Source organism: Piliocolobus tephrosceles, chromosome X (genome assembly GCF_002776525.5).
Source record: "Piliocolobus tephrosceles isolate RC106 chromosome X, ASM277652v3, whole genome shotgun sequence".
NCBI lineage: Eukaryota > Metazoa > Chordata > Mammalia > Primates > Cercopithecidae > Piliocolobus > Piliocolobus tephrosceles.
Window position 1 is genome coordinate 79,280,613 of NC_045455.1, and position 17,859 is coordinate 79,298,471.

Here is a 17,859-nt window from a genome sequence, read left to right on the forward strand (position 1 = left end):
GTTTTATATTGCTATAAACTATCATTATACAACAAAATGGTAACTGAAGTTGCTGAGTTACTACAATATAGACTGGCAGGGCAAAGTAACAAATAATTTTGAAGTTTGCCAAGAATCATTTTTAAAGCCCTCAGCAGGCTTCTGTGCCACTGGTGCTGTTTGACTGTGCATTGTCTCAATGTGGTATAGTCCCTTTTTGTTATCTTGGTGCTTTCTCCCTTTTTCAGTTGTGTTGTTTCGTCACTCTCAGGAAAAGCACCTTTCCACACCTGCCTGCATTTAACATAACTCGATTTTTTTCCTCCCTTTTGCAGCAGTTGCGATTCTTGCAGCATCAAATGGCTATGGCAGCAGCAGCAGCACAAACAGCTCAGCTACACCGTCATCGGCATACAGGCAGCCAGTCAAAAAGTAAAATGAAGAGAGGCACGCCAACCACTCCAAAATTCTGAGTCTTGCATTATTTTTTGTTCCTTTTTTAAACACACAAGAGCATTGAATCAAAAGGATTGAGTTTCTACTTTTTGTTTTTTTTTTAATGTGTCAGTATTTTACATTGCTAGATGTACAAACTTTATACAGAAGCACAACCTTATCATTTTTAAATAAAAACAGGGAAATGGTTTAACAAACTAGGGTTGGTTTGCCTAAGTCATTGCTTTTTAAAAATGGTTTCACTATACAATATATGGAAGTGACCTAAGAAATAATAGAAACATCTTTCAGAAGAATGTAGTTTGATATTTATTTAGTATAAAATGTTTGTGCACAGTGTTAACAAATACAATTTTTACAAATCTGTTTTGAAAAGTGGCTATTTATTTGGGTTTCATACTCTTAATTACTTCATCCATCAATTTTTTAACTTCTTTGTGTCTTGTAACTGCTCGGCTCATGCAGTCCTGAAGTTTAGCTCCAGTTAGCCCGCTTCCACCTGAAAAATTATTTTGCCAATACTTTTAATCTATCACTGCTTTTCAAAAAACATTAATGTCATATCAAATTATGAAACAAAAAAATTGGATAACATAAATCAGGGTACAGTCTCAAGGTCTGCAAGTTAGCTTCACAAGACCTCCAAGTGATTCTAATGTATGTCTTAAGTTTAAGAATCACTGACATATACCATTAAGATGGAAGAAAATTTGAGGTAGCTAAGAAACTACAGTAAACTTAAATTAGGTAAATAAAATATCCCCTATTCCATTTGGCCCTCCCTAATTTAAGGCTCACACTGAGTTTTCATCTACATATGTTTAGGACTGAAGTGGCAGGAACATACCTGGTTTGTGAAGACAACAGAGCTTGCCTTCCTCATCCATTACTATTGTTAAGGTTCCTGTTGCCAGATGTTCCTCCTCTCCAGTAGGGTCAACTATAAGCAAAGTGCTATAAAAAGAAAAAAGTATAAGTTATCAATCCATGGAACAAGTTTTACTTTAAAAATACTAAACATACTGTCAGCCTCCCAAGTAGCTGGAATTACAGGCACACGCCATCACACCCAGCTAATTTTTGTATTTTTAGTAGAAACAGGGTTTCACCATCTTGGCCAGGCTGGTCTCAAACTCGTGACCTCAGGTGATACCCTGCCTCAGCCTCCCAAAGTGCTGGCATTACAGGCATGACTCACCATGCCTCGCCCTGCTCTTCTATTTCTGAATGTGCTAAAATCCTTGGAAAATACTGAAGATAGCTTCAGGTAAATCTTTAGTGAAAGAATTAGAAATTAACATTACACAGGTATAAGTAAACCAAGGAACAGGTAAAGTGAACACAATTATCATCCAAATCAGGATGCTATGAAAGCAGACAGGATGACTAGAAATAATTGTGCAGGGACAAGTATAAACTCAAGTGTCCAGGGAAAACTAGGATGTAGAGTCACCATAGCACTTCCTGAAGAGTTAGAATGCTGAACATCAATTACCCAAATCTTAAATATAGAAAATTTTAAAGTAAGTTTGATTAACTTACTCATCAAACACAGCAAAGGAAGTTGCAACTGGATGAGTTCTAATATTCAAATAACTTTTCTTCTTTAAATTAACTTCTGCTAAAGCAGTTTCTTCATTTATAGTAACTTCAGGCAACTGTACTAAGAAAAGGCAAATTTGTAAAGTAAGTCTCTAAGAAACAAATGGTTTCTAAGCTTTTTTTTTTTAATTCACCTTTCCCTCGATTTAACTTGCCCAGAACATTTCTTTTTATTTTATTTTTTATTTTTATTTATTTATTTTCTTTGAGACGGAGTCTCGCTCTGTCGCCTAGGCTGGAGTGCAGTGGCTGGATCTCAGCTCACTGCAAGCTCTGCCTCCCGGGTTTACGCCATTCTCCTGCCTCAGCCTCCCGAGTAGCTGGGACTACAGGCACCCACCACCTCGCCTGGCTAGTTTTTTGTATTTTTTAGTAGAGACGGGGTTTCACCATGTTAGCCAGGATGGTCTCGATCTCCTGACCTCGTGATCCGCCCGTCTCGGCCTCCCAAAGTGCTGGGATTACAGGCTTGAGCCACCGCGCCCGGCCACATTTCTTTTTAAAAAGCACCTTACAGCCACTAAGGTAAATACAGAGGATATACATTGCTCTTCACAACATCTGACATGCCTACCTAGTGCTTATTGCATAATTTTTTTAAGTTTACAAAGTCAAAATGATTTTTTTTTTTAATTTTTAGAGATAGGGTCTTGTTATGTTGCCGAGGCTAGAACTGAATTCCTAGCAATCTTCCCATCTCAACCTCCCCAGTAGCTGGGTGCGACTATTTAGGCATGTGCCACTGTACCCAGTTTTGAAATGAAAATTATTACTAATAGATAACATGTCTAGCTAATTTGTGTATGCTAGGTACTGTTTTAAGCATTTTCACATTTTTATTGTATTCACCTAATCAATACTCTTACAAACTAAGTACTATTATTCCTATTTTATTATAGATAAGGAAACTTCAGCACAGAGTGATAGAGCCAGGAATCCAACCTAAGTCTCTGCTTTAACCACTCTGTTATAATATTGTGCTAACTTATTTTCTACCTCCAATTCACTTAACCACTCTATTATAATATTGCTGTGCTAACTTTATTTTCCACCTCCAATTATTTGTTCCTACCAATTCATCATTCACCAATGATAGAGAATATGCACAAGTTATTGAAATCTGTAACTAATCAGTCAACCTAGACTCCTTGCTAAGAAACTTCACTATTACTGTGGCCTCACAGTAAAAACAACAGAATCCATTCTAATTCTTTTGGCAATATCACATAAAGAACTATGAGGATACTGGCAGATCTTCACCAATCACCTAGCCAGAATTTACAAGTCTTGTCTCCCTCTCCCACCATTATTAACACTATTATGGAAAGGACTGAAGTCCTAACCTAAGTAGACGGGTACAGTCAAAGCAGCACTCTAAAGAGCATTCAGTTAGAGAATATACAACTATCAACTATATTTGGAAAGTAATGGCAGTATTACATTCATTAATTTGGAAGCATATGAAAGCAAATGTACATTAAAAGTTTCACAAAACAGAACATTCTAACCCATTAGTGGGAATATTGCCTTTTTTGTAAGGCTGCTTACCATTTTTTAAAGCCGCTAACAAAGCAAATGTGCAGGCATCCAAAATGTTTCCATCATAGTCAAGGCAAATGAGATCACAGTATAGAACCCAGGCAAGCTAAAACAATTAACACAAAAGGAAATTAAAGCCTTCTAATGGGTAGAACATGCTATATTCGCTTAGACTTAAGAACCACAGAACCCTTGGTTAAACAAGCAAGATAGCCTTCAAGGCTCAAAAATCTTAAGAAAATGCTTTACCTTTTTCACGTAGAAAACCAGAAGAAAGTGGACAGGTTTGGTGAAAGCTGGCTTTTGATTGCCAAGCTGACAAATGACAAACATGTCCGTTTCCCTCAATGGAGCTACAGATGTAGAAGGAATTTCCATTCTTACTGGCAGGTTACAGATAAGGAAGATGGTTTTGAAAGCCCTAGCTAAAATTCAAAATGCACTTTCCCATAATACAGGAAATGTTTAGGTTTTACAGTGCTAACATATCAGTTTATGGAAAGCCTCTCTAGGTTCTAATCAACCTAGTTTTACATTTTCAAATAGACTTTGGAATCTACTGTGAATTCACCAAAAACATATGTTAATATGATTGATGTCATAATCTGCTATAAGGAATAAAAAATGAACTTTTCTCTAAAAGTTAAGGGGGAAAAAAATTACTTCAGTTTAAAAGGTAGCTCCCAAACAGGCAGTAAGTTAGTCAAACTTGTTTTTTATAAACAATATGGTTCATTTAGAGAATTATAGAGTAAGAAATGACTGAATCTCTAAAATCTGTAAAGCAGCCATATTTAAGGCTACTTTGATTGGTGATTTTAATTTCCTTGTTCACTTTCCCCCACAAAAAAAATCCCTTCAGAATTAATAAGAACTTAATAGCTTCTCTATTCCTCTTACCTTCCCTGGAGAAATGCATAAGTCCTCTTTCTGAATTATCTGTGAACTTGATTTAATGACAAAGAGCAAAGTAAATGAAAAGTCAAAAACTATCTGAAAATGAATTACAGTAAAATTTTATCATGGTGCTCTTACTTTTCAATGACATCTGCAATGAATTGGCTAGCCACTTGGGCCTCTTCTCCAGGAGGTCCAGACCGGAATCTCGATGAACACAGGGGTGGTAGATCCACATTAGGAACTGAAAGAAACACTCTGCAGCTATGAACTAAACTTTTTTTTTTTTTTTTTGAGATGGAGTCTTGCTCTGTCACCAGGCTGGAGTGCAGTGGCGCGATCTCCGCTCACTGCAACCTCTGCCTTCCAGGTTCAAGAGATTTCCCTGCCTCAGCCTCCCAAGTAGCTGGGATTACAGGCATGTGCCACCACCCCCAGCTAATTTTTTTGTATTTTGGTAGACGGGGTTTTACCATATTGGTTAAGATGGTCTCAATCTCCTGACCTCATGATCTACCTGCCTCGGCCTCCCAAAGTGCTGGGATTATAGGCGTGAGCCACCGGGCCCGGCCTAAACTTTTTAATTTATGGATTATTGAAGTGTTAAAGGTATCAATCCACAGTAAAGGCAGCTGTGGCCATGGACAGGCTTTTCTGAATAGAATACATTGTAACATAGTTATATTCTGTTTGGTCTCTGTAAGACTCCCAGGCATGAAATTTATATTTTTCTGACTTTTTTCCCCCATATGCATTTTTAAAAATTCTATTTTAGACCTCAATTCTCCTAAATCCTTTACAAGTTTTCCTGGTATCTTCCAAAATACCTCAATCTGTAACTGAAGATAGACCCTCTGCTAACATCCAACTGGTTTTCTCATTTAAGAAAATGTTGGTTCCTACCGTAAAGAACAGATGGTTCCAAGACAAGAAAAAAAATAGCAGTTGTATGAAGCAAAGAATCTTTATGGAAACAAAAAATGTGCAATGACAGTTCTTTAACTAAAAAAAAAATCCATTCTATTTTTTTCTTTTGAAACAGGATTTCACTCTGTCACTCAGGCTTGAATGCAGTGACACAATCATATTTCATTGTAGCCTTGACCTCCCAGGCTCAAGCAATCCTCCTGCTTCAGCCTCCCAAGTAGCTGGGACACAGGTGTGCACCAGCACACCCAGCTAACTTGATTTTTTTGTAGAGATGGGGTCTCCTTTGTTCCCCAGGCTGGTCTCGAACTCCTGGGCTGAAGCAATCCTGCAGTCTTGGCCTCCCAAAATCCTGGTATTACAGGTGTGAGTCACCACACCCAGCCAAAGTTCTGTTTTCTTGGTTAGTAACATATGAATGTATAAACAAAAATTGAGCAAGCAAGTTTGATAAAGGTTAAATTTATGAAATTCTATATCCTGCTATTATGCTATCTTTTACCAACACGGAAAACTTTTGAGGAATTTGTTTTATTCTTAAATATTTCTGAATATTAGGAGTAATTTTCTTTACATCAACTCAACTAGGACTTAACTAAAATTATTAAATGTGTTAGAAGTATTAGTATTAAAATTACAAAACCATTTAACTTACCAACATATCCTTTATCAGGGGCATCTGTTGGTGGTGCTGCAAATTCCTATAGTACCAAAGAAATGTTTCCTATTGAAAGAAGCTACTGAAAAATTATGAAGACAACTTAGCAATCAGTTATGGAAGGCTCTATCAAATATCAACTTCGGGAATTGTGTCAGGGCCTCTAAGGACATTGGTGCTGATCCTCACAGTAGCTCTACAAGATAAGAAGGCACTATAGTACAGTGGACTACACTACAGTGCTGCTCATCAAGATTACCTGGAGATCTTTTGAAAAACAGTAATTGAGTTTGTGCCCGCACCTAGTAGCCAAGAATCTTAATTTATTCCCCACATGGTAGAGCTAGATTTAGGAATTGCTGCTTTAGTGGTAAAGAGCAAAAGCTCAGCTGGGCGCAGTGGCTCACACCTGTAATCCCAGCACTTTGGGAGGCAGAGGCGGGTGGATCACCTGAGGTCAGGAGTTTGAGACCAGCCTGGCCAAGATGGCAAAACCCCGTCTCTACTAAAAACACAAAAATTAGCCAGCCGTGGTGGCAGGTGCCTATAATCCCAGCTACTTGGGAGGCTGAGGCAGGAGAATCACTTGAACCCGGGAGGCAGAAGTTGCAGTGAGCCCAGAGCCTGCCACTGCACTCCAACCTGAGCGACAGAGCCAGACTCCATCTCAAAAAAAGAAAAAAAAGAAAAAACGCTCTGCAATTAGTAAGCCGGTTCAAATGTCAGAGCCACATTTACTGGCTGACTTTAGGCAAGTTATTTAACCTCTAACCTTAAACTCCTCATCTGTCAAATGGGAAGAAAATAGTGTCTACTCCTAGGGTCTGTTAATAAGGGCCAAATGAGATAAACCTGTTAAATCCCAGGCATAAAACCTGACAAGGAGCAAGTTCTCAAATTGTATTGTTATATATCACTCCAGGTTTACCAAAGAAGAATCTCAACTAAGTGTTAAATAACACAGGGTGTATTGTAGTGAAAGAAGCACAGGCTTTGGAGTCAAATTTATGTCTCAAGTTTTACTTATGAGTCTTATATACCTGGAGAGGTTACTGAACCTCATCTGTAAAACAGGAGGTGGAGAAAAATAACAAATGATTGTTATTTTTGTTAAAAATAACAAATGATTGTTATTGTTGTAGGGATTAAAGTGGATAATTCTGTAAAGTGCCTAAAAAGGTGTCTGAAACATAGCAGGTACTCAGTAAATGGTAGCCATTATTCCCTCAAATTTTTCTTTTCAACAATTTCAATTTTCCACACATTTACACAGATTACATGTCATCACTGGCTAAAAGGATGTCACCAAAAATCTGTTAATTTCTCAAATGATATAACCAGATGTTTTAAAAATTAAGGGTGGCTAAGATTTTAAAAGTTGTTTCATTTTGGTACATTTGACAAACGTTCAGTCATTAAACTTGGGTCATATTATTTAACACTCATAGTGAAAGCTCTTGGGAAATTAAATATTAAAAACTGACACCCAACTGCCAAATCAAGAGTGGAATTATAGGTGTATATTACAATCTAATAAATAAAGCTAACTTTGTAACTCAAATCTCAATAGGACCTATTTAGACTTACCGCTTTAACTCCACAGATTACTGTAGTATTTCCCAACTTCACTAAAGCAGAACCATCTGCGGTACTAATTGAACCTGAAAAGATAAGCAAAATGAAAAGTCCATGAAAGGAAAACAGCTACAAAATTATCTATATAATCATTAAAATTAAGTGTTTTAGCTTGCTGTGTATGATTATCTTGCTATCCCTCTCAGTTGCTTATGAATATTTCGTTAGAATAATTGATTTTTACATAACTATTTTAAATTAGTGTTTAAATAATTATTCACCTGTCCTTGAATTTGTGTTAATCATTTTTCATTCAGTTACAGGGCTTTTGTACAGATAAAAATCTCTTCACACAAAAAATTATCAAATTCTTTAGACAAAGAGAATTTGGCTGAAAAACTGTTTAGGTGGTTCAGAGACTAAAACTTGGGAATATCATACAGTTGAAAATGGAAAATACACCCTTACCTATGTTGACAGTTGTGGTTCTGAATTCACCAAGTTCTCTTCCATCAGGACGGCAGTTCTCTTTCTTAATAAATGTTTGTATAAAAATAGATTATACCTATTACATATTTTACACATCTATCACAAGTTTTACACACACCAGGGAACACATTAAATGTTACTTCAAATGGATTAAATTACTTGAAATGTATCTTTAAAAGCAATCCATTGTTATCAAAAGGCAAAACATGTACATAACTTTTACTCACCAGAAATCTCCTGTAATACTCCAGAGGTTCCACAGTTCTGAAACACGTGTTAAAAATATATCTGAGATAAACTGATGAATCTTAACATAAATCCAGAAATTGGCAAAGATCTTGAGTGTTGTGATGCAGCATACATCTCTACAACTTTTAACTAAAAGTAATTCTAGAAAGTAAAAATCCTTGCAGTAGCAATCACATTCAGTTGTCCTTAACTCTGCCATAAAGGATTAGAAGATTGGCGGCTAAAAGCCATTTGCATGAGCTCTTTAAACGCGGATTAATCTAGGTGTCAAAAGAATCATGTCATTCTTGCTGTGAAACAAGGATTCAGAGTGATCTAGTAATCATGAAAAAATTATTTTCATAATCTAGTGATCATGAATAGTTATATCTTACTAGATAACTCAGGAAACAAAAAAGGTACATCTTTATTTTCACTGTAACTGAAATTTAGCATATTCTTCAATTATGACTGTAGGCAACAAACCATAGTAACATTAGCAGTACCTGCAACTTTAACAACCACAGAGACCACAGATGTTTTCATTTGTACCCTATAGCTATGTAAGGTATGTTCAGGCTCACTGTTACTTTGAAATCCCAGGAGTTACTACTAGTCTCGCCACTAGATCTTGTTTAAGAAGGTTAATTTTAAAGCAAATATATATACTACTATATCATGTCTTCGGGGGTTTATACTTATAGATAAATATTTCAACATAATGGATTTCCTTTGGTATCCTATTTATCCATTTTTTAGAAACTTTAAGAAAGTCCATTGGCTTCACACACACAAAAACCTTCCAAACGAGGCATGCTCCTTTTAGAAATAAATGACGGGAGAGGGAGAAGCAGGTGGTATGTGGCTCTGATGCAACAATCTTGATTGACTGACTGAGACAGAGTCTCACTCTGTCACCCAGGCTGGAGTGCAGTGGCGCGATCTCGGCTCACTACAACCTCTGCCTCCCGAGTTCAAGCGATTCTCCTGACTCAGCCTCCTGAGTAGCTGGGATTACAGGCGCCCACCACCATGCCCGGCTAATTTTTATATTTTTATTAGGGACTGGATTTCACCATGTAGATCAGGCTGTTCTCTACCTCCTGACCTCAGGTGATTCGCCCGCCGCGGCCTCCCAAAGTGCTGGGATTACAGGCGTGAACCACCGCGCCCGGCCATAATCTTTAAAAGAGCACAACTATGTCTCCTGGGACTGCACGTTCACTACACACCACGCTCACGAGCGCTCGCAGCGAGCATGGAACTCTACAGAGTTCTTTCATCACTCGTTTTGCTGGGGGGAAGAAGCCCTTTCTTTTCACTATAACCACCTCCAGGTCCTCCCACCCGTCGCCTGCTTCGACGAGGAAGGAAATGGCACCCCAACGGGGTCGGCCTCCGGGTGAGAGAATCCCAGCTAAGAGTTAAAGGAAGCTGCCGTCCACCAGGCTACAGAACTCGAACCGCCACCCGCCAACACTCACTTGAACCCAGCCGCCATCTTCCCGCCCGCGCGTCTGCGCCTGCGCCGCTCCTGGCCTGCGCGCCCGTTCCGCCGCCGCACTTTCGACACGGTTGCCTGGGCCGCTCACGCCACAGAAAACGCCAAGGTGGGGACGCGACGAAAGGTCCCTGGACCGCCTTCGCATCGACTTTCCCCTGCCCAGACGCCCTTCTACGTTTCCTCGCCTTGGACGTATTTTGACGAATCTGCTGTTAAAGAAGGAGACGGTCTCCCTCTTTATAAAAAAAGCTGGTGCTGTAACTCAGAATAACGCCAACAGTTCAGAGATAACAGGGTTTCCAGCGAAGAATCAAGCAGTGCGTGTGGAGCGTTATTCCAATGTTTCTGCGTATTTTTTTCCGCCTGTGACTTAGGCTGAGCCCTGGCCTGGCCTCTTCACTGGTCAAGGGCTCCTTGCTCCAGCACATGACAAACCTGAACTTTTTTTTTTCTTTTTTTTTTTTTGAGATGGAGTCCGCTCTGTCGCCCAGGCTGGCTTGATCTCGGCTCACTGCAAGCTCCGCCTCCCGGGTTCACGCCATTCTCCTGCCTCAGCCTCCCGAGTAGCTGGGACTACAGGCGCCCGCCACCACGCCGGGCTAATTTTTTGTATTTTTTAGTAGAGACGGGGTTTCACCGTGTCAGCCAGGATGATCTCGATCTCCTGACCTCGTGATCCGCCCGTCTCGGCCTCCCAGAGTGCGGGAATTACAGGCGTGAGCCACCGCGTCCGGCCGAGAAACTCGAACTTTATTTGCGCTCCTTGTCCCACCACGTTATGCTCTGCATCAGCTTGTGTTGTAGACTGTGTGGTGCTCAAGGCTGACATCTCCCTCCTAGGCGGGGTTCCCAGATAAAATACAGGATACCAAGTTAAATTCGAATGTCTGATAAACACAGCATTTTTTTTTTTTAAGCATGAGTATGCCCCAAATAGAGCATGCAATTAGTTGTTGCCAGAACCTGGAGGGAGCTGGGAAGACTTTACAGATAAGATAGTGGTGATGGTTGCACAGTATTGTGTATGCAATTAATGCCACTCACTATTGTAAAAATGATTAAAATGGCAACTTTTTGTTTTATTTTACCACAATTTATAAAAACTAGTGTAACCAGAAACCTTTAACTGGATGAGTTGTATGGTATGTGACTATCTTAATAAGGCTGTTAAAAACATGATTAGTTTTTTTTGTCTGAAATTTAAATTAAGTAGACCGTCTTGCATACTTGCTAAACCTGGCGCCCTGCTACGGAACCGGGCGTGCATCTCCACCGACTGGGCGCCCAGGGCACGAGAGCGGCGTTTTCTCCGCCTCGCCACGCGGGGGCGCTGCGGCCAGCGGGAGCGACCTCTGGTGACTGGGCCGAATCTCACCGGCGCGCTTCCGCTTGTGTGTAGGTGCGGGATTGGACAGGCAGCTCCGGCATGGAGGATGGCTCCGCTTCTGCTGCAGCTGGCGGTACTCGGCGCGGCGCTGGCGGCCGCAGCCCTCGTGCTGGTGAGAACAGGGATGGGAACCCGCGCAGGCCGGGGCTCACCGCTCTCCCGGAGACTGCAGCTCCTCAGGCGTCCCCTCCTGCGCGCTACCCGTTCTCAGACAAGTCCCATTTCCCCTAGCTTCCCCCAAATACCTGACCTCGGAGTTTCTTTCCTGGAGTTTCACTCTCCTTTTCTTCCGTTCTTTAATTTTCCTTTGGAATCTTATCTTTTTGTGTGCTCAGAGACTTGTAAGTTTTTTCGCACTGGGGCGCACCCACCCAGCCTGGCATCGTCGCCGCTTCTCTCGCCCCTGGCGCCTATGCCCCCTGCCCACCCGCTCTTTCAGCCTCGACCTCTTCCAGACTCTCCGGGACCTGCAGCCGCTGCAGTTCTGCTCCACCCAGGGAGGTCTCGAGCCCCAGAAGGGGTGTGCTCCCTAGCATGCCTCCTTTGCTGATGGGGTTAAGCAGATAGAGATGACGGAGCCCAGACTGACGGCAGCTATCTGTTACAAATGGAAATAAATCCGTGGATCGATGAGACCCACTAGGGACGCAGGGTGAGCGAGAGAGACAGGCCTCAGGGGCGCGTGTGGCCCAGAATGAAGCACCCTAAATATACTGCCCATAAACAAGGCAGGACAGTAGAATTCAAACTCGATTTTCTTTGCCATTGCTCTCGATACACAAAAACATTGTAAACACTTGCAGATTGTTACGTGGTAGAAAATTGGCCAAATGAACTCTCTCCCGCATACCTTGGAATGAGCCTGCCCTCTCGTTAGTAAGTGGAGAGGATTTCAGCTTCCTTCACATTCAGATTAGCCATCTAGACAGCACTGCCAGGAAGGCCACCCTGCCGTCTTTCCAGAGGATGTATAAATTTACAGTTTAGGTAAAATGTAATGCATCCTTACTTCTTTGTTAATAGTATCTGGGTAAGAGAGGAGTCCTCTCTTGCCCTAACTAGTGGAGATTTCAGGGTTTAGGGCTTTTTTGTTTTTTCAAGTTTTTGAGCAAACCAGGATTTATTTATTTATGTATTTTGGCGGGGTGCGGGCGGGGAGTGGATTCACACATTCTTAGATTGAAGCTGCCTTACTTTGGGTCTTTTGCACAGATTTTATGAGATTGTACTGACAGTATTTGTTCCCACTAGCTTGAAGTGACAAGAGCTACCATTTATTGAGTATGGTACTTACTATATGTTTAGTGTTGCACTTGGTTTAATAGGAGTTACCTCATTAAATCTTTAAAATAACACTGTGACGTATGTTATCATTAGCATTATTTTACTGGTGAGGAAACAAGTTGGAGAAATGAGCTCGTGTACTCAAATGTTACACAACTAGTGAAACTTAGGTTTTTTAAATGCCAGAGCAAGAAATAATATAAAAAATAATTTTTCACAACCTCATCTTGTCTTCGTATGTATCCACTCTCCATTCTTATTTTCTCACAGTCTCGTCTCCTTTCCGAATTATTTTAAAGCAAAATTCGAAGACACTTTATCTTTAAATCCTCAGCATTTACTTCTAACAGATAAGGTCCCGCTTTTTAAAATACCACAATAAAGTGGTCACAGATTTATGTTTATTCTGTGATTTCAAATGCCCCCTCAGTTCACTTGTCCTCACTTGTCTCATATATGTGTCTGTCTGTTGCAGTCAGGATCCAAACAAGTGTCACACCTTGTACTCCGTTGACATCTTCTTAATCGGTTAAAAGTTTCTCCCCCTCCTGTTTTTCTTTTTCTTTTCCTTTTTTTTTTTTTTTTTTTTTTGTTGTTTTTTTTTTTTTGTTTGTTTGTTTTTGAGACGGAGTCTGGCTCTTGTCGCCCAGGCTGGAGTGCAGTGATGTGGTCTTGGCTCACTGCAACCTCCGCCCACAAGCAGTTCTCCTACCTCAGCCTCCTGAGTAGCTGGGATCACAGACGCCTGCCACACCACTCCCGGCTAATTTTTATACTTTTAGTAGAGACGGCGTTTTGCTATGTTGGCCAGGCTGGTCTCGAACTCCTGACATCAGGTGATCCACCCTCCTCGGCCTCTCAAACTTCTGGGATTACAGATGTGAGCCACCATGCCTGGCCTTTTTCCTTGTCTTTAATATGATCATTTGTCCTGTAGAACTTCTCACAATTTGGATTTCTTTGATTGCTTCCCCTTAATGCCTTTTAATATCTTCTATCTCAGATTTTCTGTAAACTGGTAGTTAGGATCGAGAGACTTGATCAGATACATACTTGATGTGTTGTTTAATCAAGAAAGAATTGTGAATGATGCCTCTTCCTTTCTCTTGTGTCTCATTAGGAGTCATGTAATGGCCAGTTGTCTCTGGTGTTAAGATGGATGTGTGGTTTCAAGTGTTGCCCGCCAGACCCACCAGTTTATAAAGTTTGTCATCAGCCTAAAGGTTTTAGTAGTCATTGAGGATCATTACCTAAATGCTTTATTTCATTGTGGGTTGCAAAGTGAAATATTCTCATCGTATCCTTCATTTATTGCCTAGAGTTTTATAATGAAAGAAATCTTATCCTCAGCTATTCATTTACCCTGAAATACTTTTCATACATATAAAATGCAAAATTAAAGACAAATTTTTGAAATAATGAGATGGTTCCTGCATCTTATCCAGTTTTTGTTTTTAGTATCATTGTGAATTTATGATTTACAGTATTTTCATGGTTTGATCCATTGCAATAATTTTTTTTGGCAGGGAGGAGGTGGGAGGATGATGAGATTCTTGCATCATAGGCCACTGAGAGCCCCTTCAAGTTGACTAATTTGTCCTTTCAGCACAGGCCTTGTAATCTTTGATAGTGTCTTCAAATTGGTCATTAAATTACAAATGAGTAGCATTCCAAAAATGTATAGACTGTTTTGAAAGCAGAAAGTGTACCAATAGAAACAATGTTAAAAAAAAAAATGGTTATTTCCAAAGCTTAGCTCCCAAGTGCTTATGGAAGGGAGCCTGTAAGTTAGATACTTCAGTAAATGCTGTATTCTGAATTCAAATTCGAGTTAAGTATCAAAAACATATTCTTAAACATTGTTGTCCCTGCTTGGTAGTCTGGGGAATCTTCCTTTTATATCTTGGGTCTGTCTGGTCCTCGATGGGAAGTCTGCCCTCACCCCGCATGTTCCAACTGCAAAATGGACTTGTCCTGTCACATGTAGATTCCAGGTAGAGATAGGACTTTGTGTGTGTGTGTGTCTATGCATGTAGACATGCTAAGGATCAGAGGTTTAGGGCACCTAAGAGTAGACTGGTCTTCCTGTAGTGACTAATCTCTCTTGTAGCTGGGATGATAGAAGCCTGGGGAATGATGACTGGGAAGAGACAGAGCCTCCCAAGGCATCAGCACCTTACTGATGGAAAAAAGGACAGTAACTCATTCCTAAGTAGGGGACTAGTTAGCAGACTCACTATTGTCTAATTTTGGAGTCACCTCTAGACCATTGTTAATGAACTAAAGCCTGAGAGTGAATATTCAGCTAAAAGAAAAGTAGATGATGTATTCTAACATAAATACGGAAAAGTCAGCAAAACATAATTTCTTTTTTGTAAAAGACATGTATGTCTGCTTTTAGATTTCCATCGTTGCATTTATAACTGCTACAAAAATGCCAGCACTCCATCGACATGAAGAAGAGAAGTTCTTCTTAAATGCCAAAGGCCAGAAAGAAACTTTACCCAGCATATGGGACTTACCTACCAAACAACTTTCTGTCGTTGTGCCTTCATACAATGAAGAAAAACGGTGTAAGCCCAGTTTTGATTTTTTTGGTAAAGGGTAGTTTGGAAAGAAAAGGAAATTTAAAGTATTTGACTTCACCGTCTTTGCCAAAACATTAATATATGTGGGCTGTGTTGAGCGCACATTGATAATTGTTGTAGTTCGGCAGAGAGGGAAGTGAATATTTGCTCTCACGAATAGGAGCAGCATCATGAGGCAGTGGGGCTGGAATGTTCTAGAGAGGTAATAAGCAAGTTGTGGACGGAAGGCAGGATTCCAGATGGGAATGACCATTGGGAGAGTACCAGAGGGGCTTGTTAGATTATTGGGACTTTTTTCTGTATGTAAGCTGAATGTGCCGGGCTTGGAAAATCATTTTCAAAAGCGATTTTTAATATATTTTTTTCTTTAAGTGCCTGTGATGATGGATGAAGCTCTGAGCTATCTAGAGAAGAGACAGGTATCATGTTTTCTCTTTTAATATGATATCTCCAATTAAAACTAGACCAGGTCACCAACTTGTGGACTCCAAGCTAGATGCACTGTGAGAGGCAGTCCTGGCAGCACCCCGATTGCTGGGCCACCTGCTGCTCGGCTTGTTGCTATCCAAAAGCCCGGCACGTAGCATGCTACCTCCAGAGGCAGGTGGGTGACCCAGGACAAACCAGGAAGTGGAAATTTCTGTTTCTTTGCCCTCCTACCCATTTTTATCCTGTCTTGCCTGATGATATATTTAAAATTGAGTGACAGTGTATGTCTGCAGACTTTGTATGATACCACGACGCTGTTTCTACTTTTGTGACTTATAAAGGTGGATTGTTGTTTTTGCTGTTAACTTTTATTCTCTTCTCTCTTTTTTTATTTTTTGGTTAAATGAGTTTGAATAAACAGAAGAACTAAGTCTGAATGAACAGAAAAAAAGATATTTTTAAAAGACTTACACTTACATTGAAATTATTTTGTATTTCTTCAGTATTCACCTCTCACATTTTCTTCCTCTTTTCCTTACATAAGGAGAAGAGAAATAATACACAATCTTCTTTTGTAACATTAGCTGCCATTGGAATCTCCTTGGAGGGATTAAGAATTAAGTGAGTTCTTTTTTTAAAAAAAATGATTTTGATTTACTTTGCTTTTAGATTGTTTGTATAGAGGGGAAATAGAAGATTCACTGAAAAAGAAAGGGCCGTATTACCTTATTACCAACTCCAAAAATTCAATGTAGAGAAAAGAAGAAAGGAATTGAGCCCTTAATATGTATGAGGCTTCTACCTCTTCAATTACGTGTAATCTTTACACCAGCCACATAGAGTAGGTTTTTCTGTTCTCTTTTTTTAATCAGAAAATAGGCCCAAAATGTTAAGTTGCCCAAGGTCATTAGGCTAAGAAATGCTGCAGCCAAGCTGGACTCTTCCCTCTCTGACTTCAAACCTCAAGAGCTTTTTTCTTGTACACCTGTACCCTCTCAGATGTCCTATAGCACTACAAGTACCTGGCTTCTTCCACCACCAAGGTACAGGGCAGACCAGGGAACAGCAAGGTGACATGTAGAGATTGAGTCAATATTCACTCTCCACCTCTACCCAGGATCTCTCTCTTTTTTTTTTTTACTTAGCCTTTTTATTTTATGCGGTTTGTGCACTAATATTTATATTCAAATTTATATGTATCAACACTAAAGCAGTTTTTAAAATTATTATTAGAATACTTTATGGCAATTATGCCAAATTGTGTTATTTTATTTTTGTTTCTTGCAGGAACGAGATCCTGCGTTCACTTATGAAGTGATAGTAGTTGATGACGGCAGTAAAGATCAGACCTCAAAGGTAATACACTTGCTTTTAGAATTGACAATAGATAGAAAATAGAGAATTTTGCACATGTGAAATCTCACTTTCATTCACCAGGGGACCCTAAAACTGTGCCTGACACTCTCCATTGTTACAGTGTAGATAGAAAAAACAGATTTCGTTTATGGAACTTCTCCATAAGACCAGGGAAGCTTTGAAGATCGCCAGATAGGGAAAAAACATACCCACACACAGTTCCTCCTGGCCTTTAGGGTAGGAACCTTCGTTGCCTACCAGTTTGTGCTTCCTTTTTCCCTAAGCACAATTTCTTTATGCTCCATCTTGCCTTATAATTTCTAAAGCAGTCACGCCAGTAGAAACCTGCCTTCATACCAGCCACTGGGAATCAGGTGTGTCCTCTCACATGCACGGAGAGCACTGGCAGGATCTGGCCTAGGAAGGGTAAGTGCTGCACTTTGAGTAGTATGATGTGAAAGTTATGAACACAAGCCATCTCGGCAGTTTAGTGATACATGCAGGGAATGGCATGGAAAGCAAACTTCGGACACTTGCTGTTGAGATTAGAGAGGTAGCCTAGACCCAGCTGAGGCTGCGCATCTTCTCCTGAGGAGCACTTTTTTGGTGACCCTTGACCTGTGAGTGGCCAGCTGCTCTGCTGGAAGGATCAGAGATGCCCTCCCAGGGAGGACAAGCGAGGGAGGGGTTAGCAATTGGCCCCACTGCTCCCAAGGTTGGGAGGAAGTGGAAAGTTGAAATTATATTTAGTAGAAGTTTTTATTTAAAACAAAGACACCAGTTTTCACCAAGTTAAGTATTTACGGATTCCCTGTTAATGTCTTACAGTCTGAGGGGTGTGAGGAAAATTTTAGGTATGGCTCTTGTTCTTGAGGTGTTTCAGACTAAGGGGGCACAAATTATAGTACAAGAGAATACTGCAGTTGTACAGTGATATTTATTATATCTTCAAACAACATAG

General features: G+C 40.3%; 3 protein-coding genes across 27 annotated transcripts in view; 2 read left to right on the forward strand and 1 right to left on the reverse strand.

The window, feature by feature from the left end:
* The window catches only part of SUPT20H (SPT20 homolog, SAGA complex component), a 49,744-nt gene extending 48,934 nt beyond the window's left edge, over nt 1–810 (forward strand). For all 24 annotated transcript variants that reach the window (XM_023208837.2, XM_023208850.2, XM_023208855.2 and 21 more), the window contains one exon: nt 315–810. In XM_023208837.2, coding sequence (XP_023064605.1) covers nt 315–452 — 138 coding nt within the window. In that variant the 3' untranslated portion in view covers nt 453–810. The remainder of the gene's footprint in view (nt 1–314) is intronic.
* On the reverse strand, nt 530–9,908 carry EXOSC8 (exosome component 8). Its single transcript, XM_023208857.3, has 11 exons — nt 9,835–9,908; nt 8,350–8,386; nt 8,102–8,165; nt 7,646–7,719; nt 6,056–6,101; nt 4,612–4,717; nt 4,477–4,522; nt 3,586–3,682; nt 1,978–2,098; nt 1,283–1,389; nt 530–934 (listed from the first exon to the last, which is right to left on the reverse strand). Exons 1-11 carry the CDS (start codon nt 9,849–9,851, stop codon nt 819–821), a joined length of 831 nt encoding a protein of 276 aa, XP_023064625.1. The 5' UTR covers nt 9,852–9,908; the 3' UTR covers nt 530–818.
* Nucleotides 9,909–11,229: 1,321 nt separating this feature from the next.
* Nucleotides 11,230–17,859, forward strand: part of ALG5 (ALG5 dolichyl-phosphate beta-glucosyltransferase) — a 47,563-nt gene continuing 40,933 nt past the window's right edge. Inside the window, exons 1-4 of one of the 2 annotated variants that reach the window (XM_023208831.1) lie at nt 11,230–11,353; nt 14,927–15,098; nt 15,486–15,532; nt 16,830–16,898. In XM_023208831.1, the coding sequence (XP_023064599.1) occupies nt 11,288–11,353; nt 14,927–15,098; nt 15,486–15,532; nt 16,830–16,898 (354 nt within the window). In that variant the 5' untranslated portion in view covers nt 11,230–11,287. The remainder of the gene's footprint in view (nt 11,354–14,926; nt 15,099–15,485; nt 15,533–16,829; nt 16,899–17,859) is intronic. The other variant, XM_023208833.1, reaches the window with a different exon arrangement.

Bases quoted from the DNA above. Each gene is read 5' to 3' on its own strand.
- EXOSC8 (XM_023208857.3), bottom strand. The intron at 7,720-8,101 runs GTAAGGGTGTAT...TTATCTTTTCAG, and splicing joins AACCACAACTGTCAACATAG to GTTCAATTAGTACCGCAGAT. The intron at 2,099-3,585 runs GTAAGCAGCCTT...GCCTTTTCTTAG, and splicing joins GTTAGCGGCTTTAAAAAATG to TACAGTTGCCTGAAGTTACT.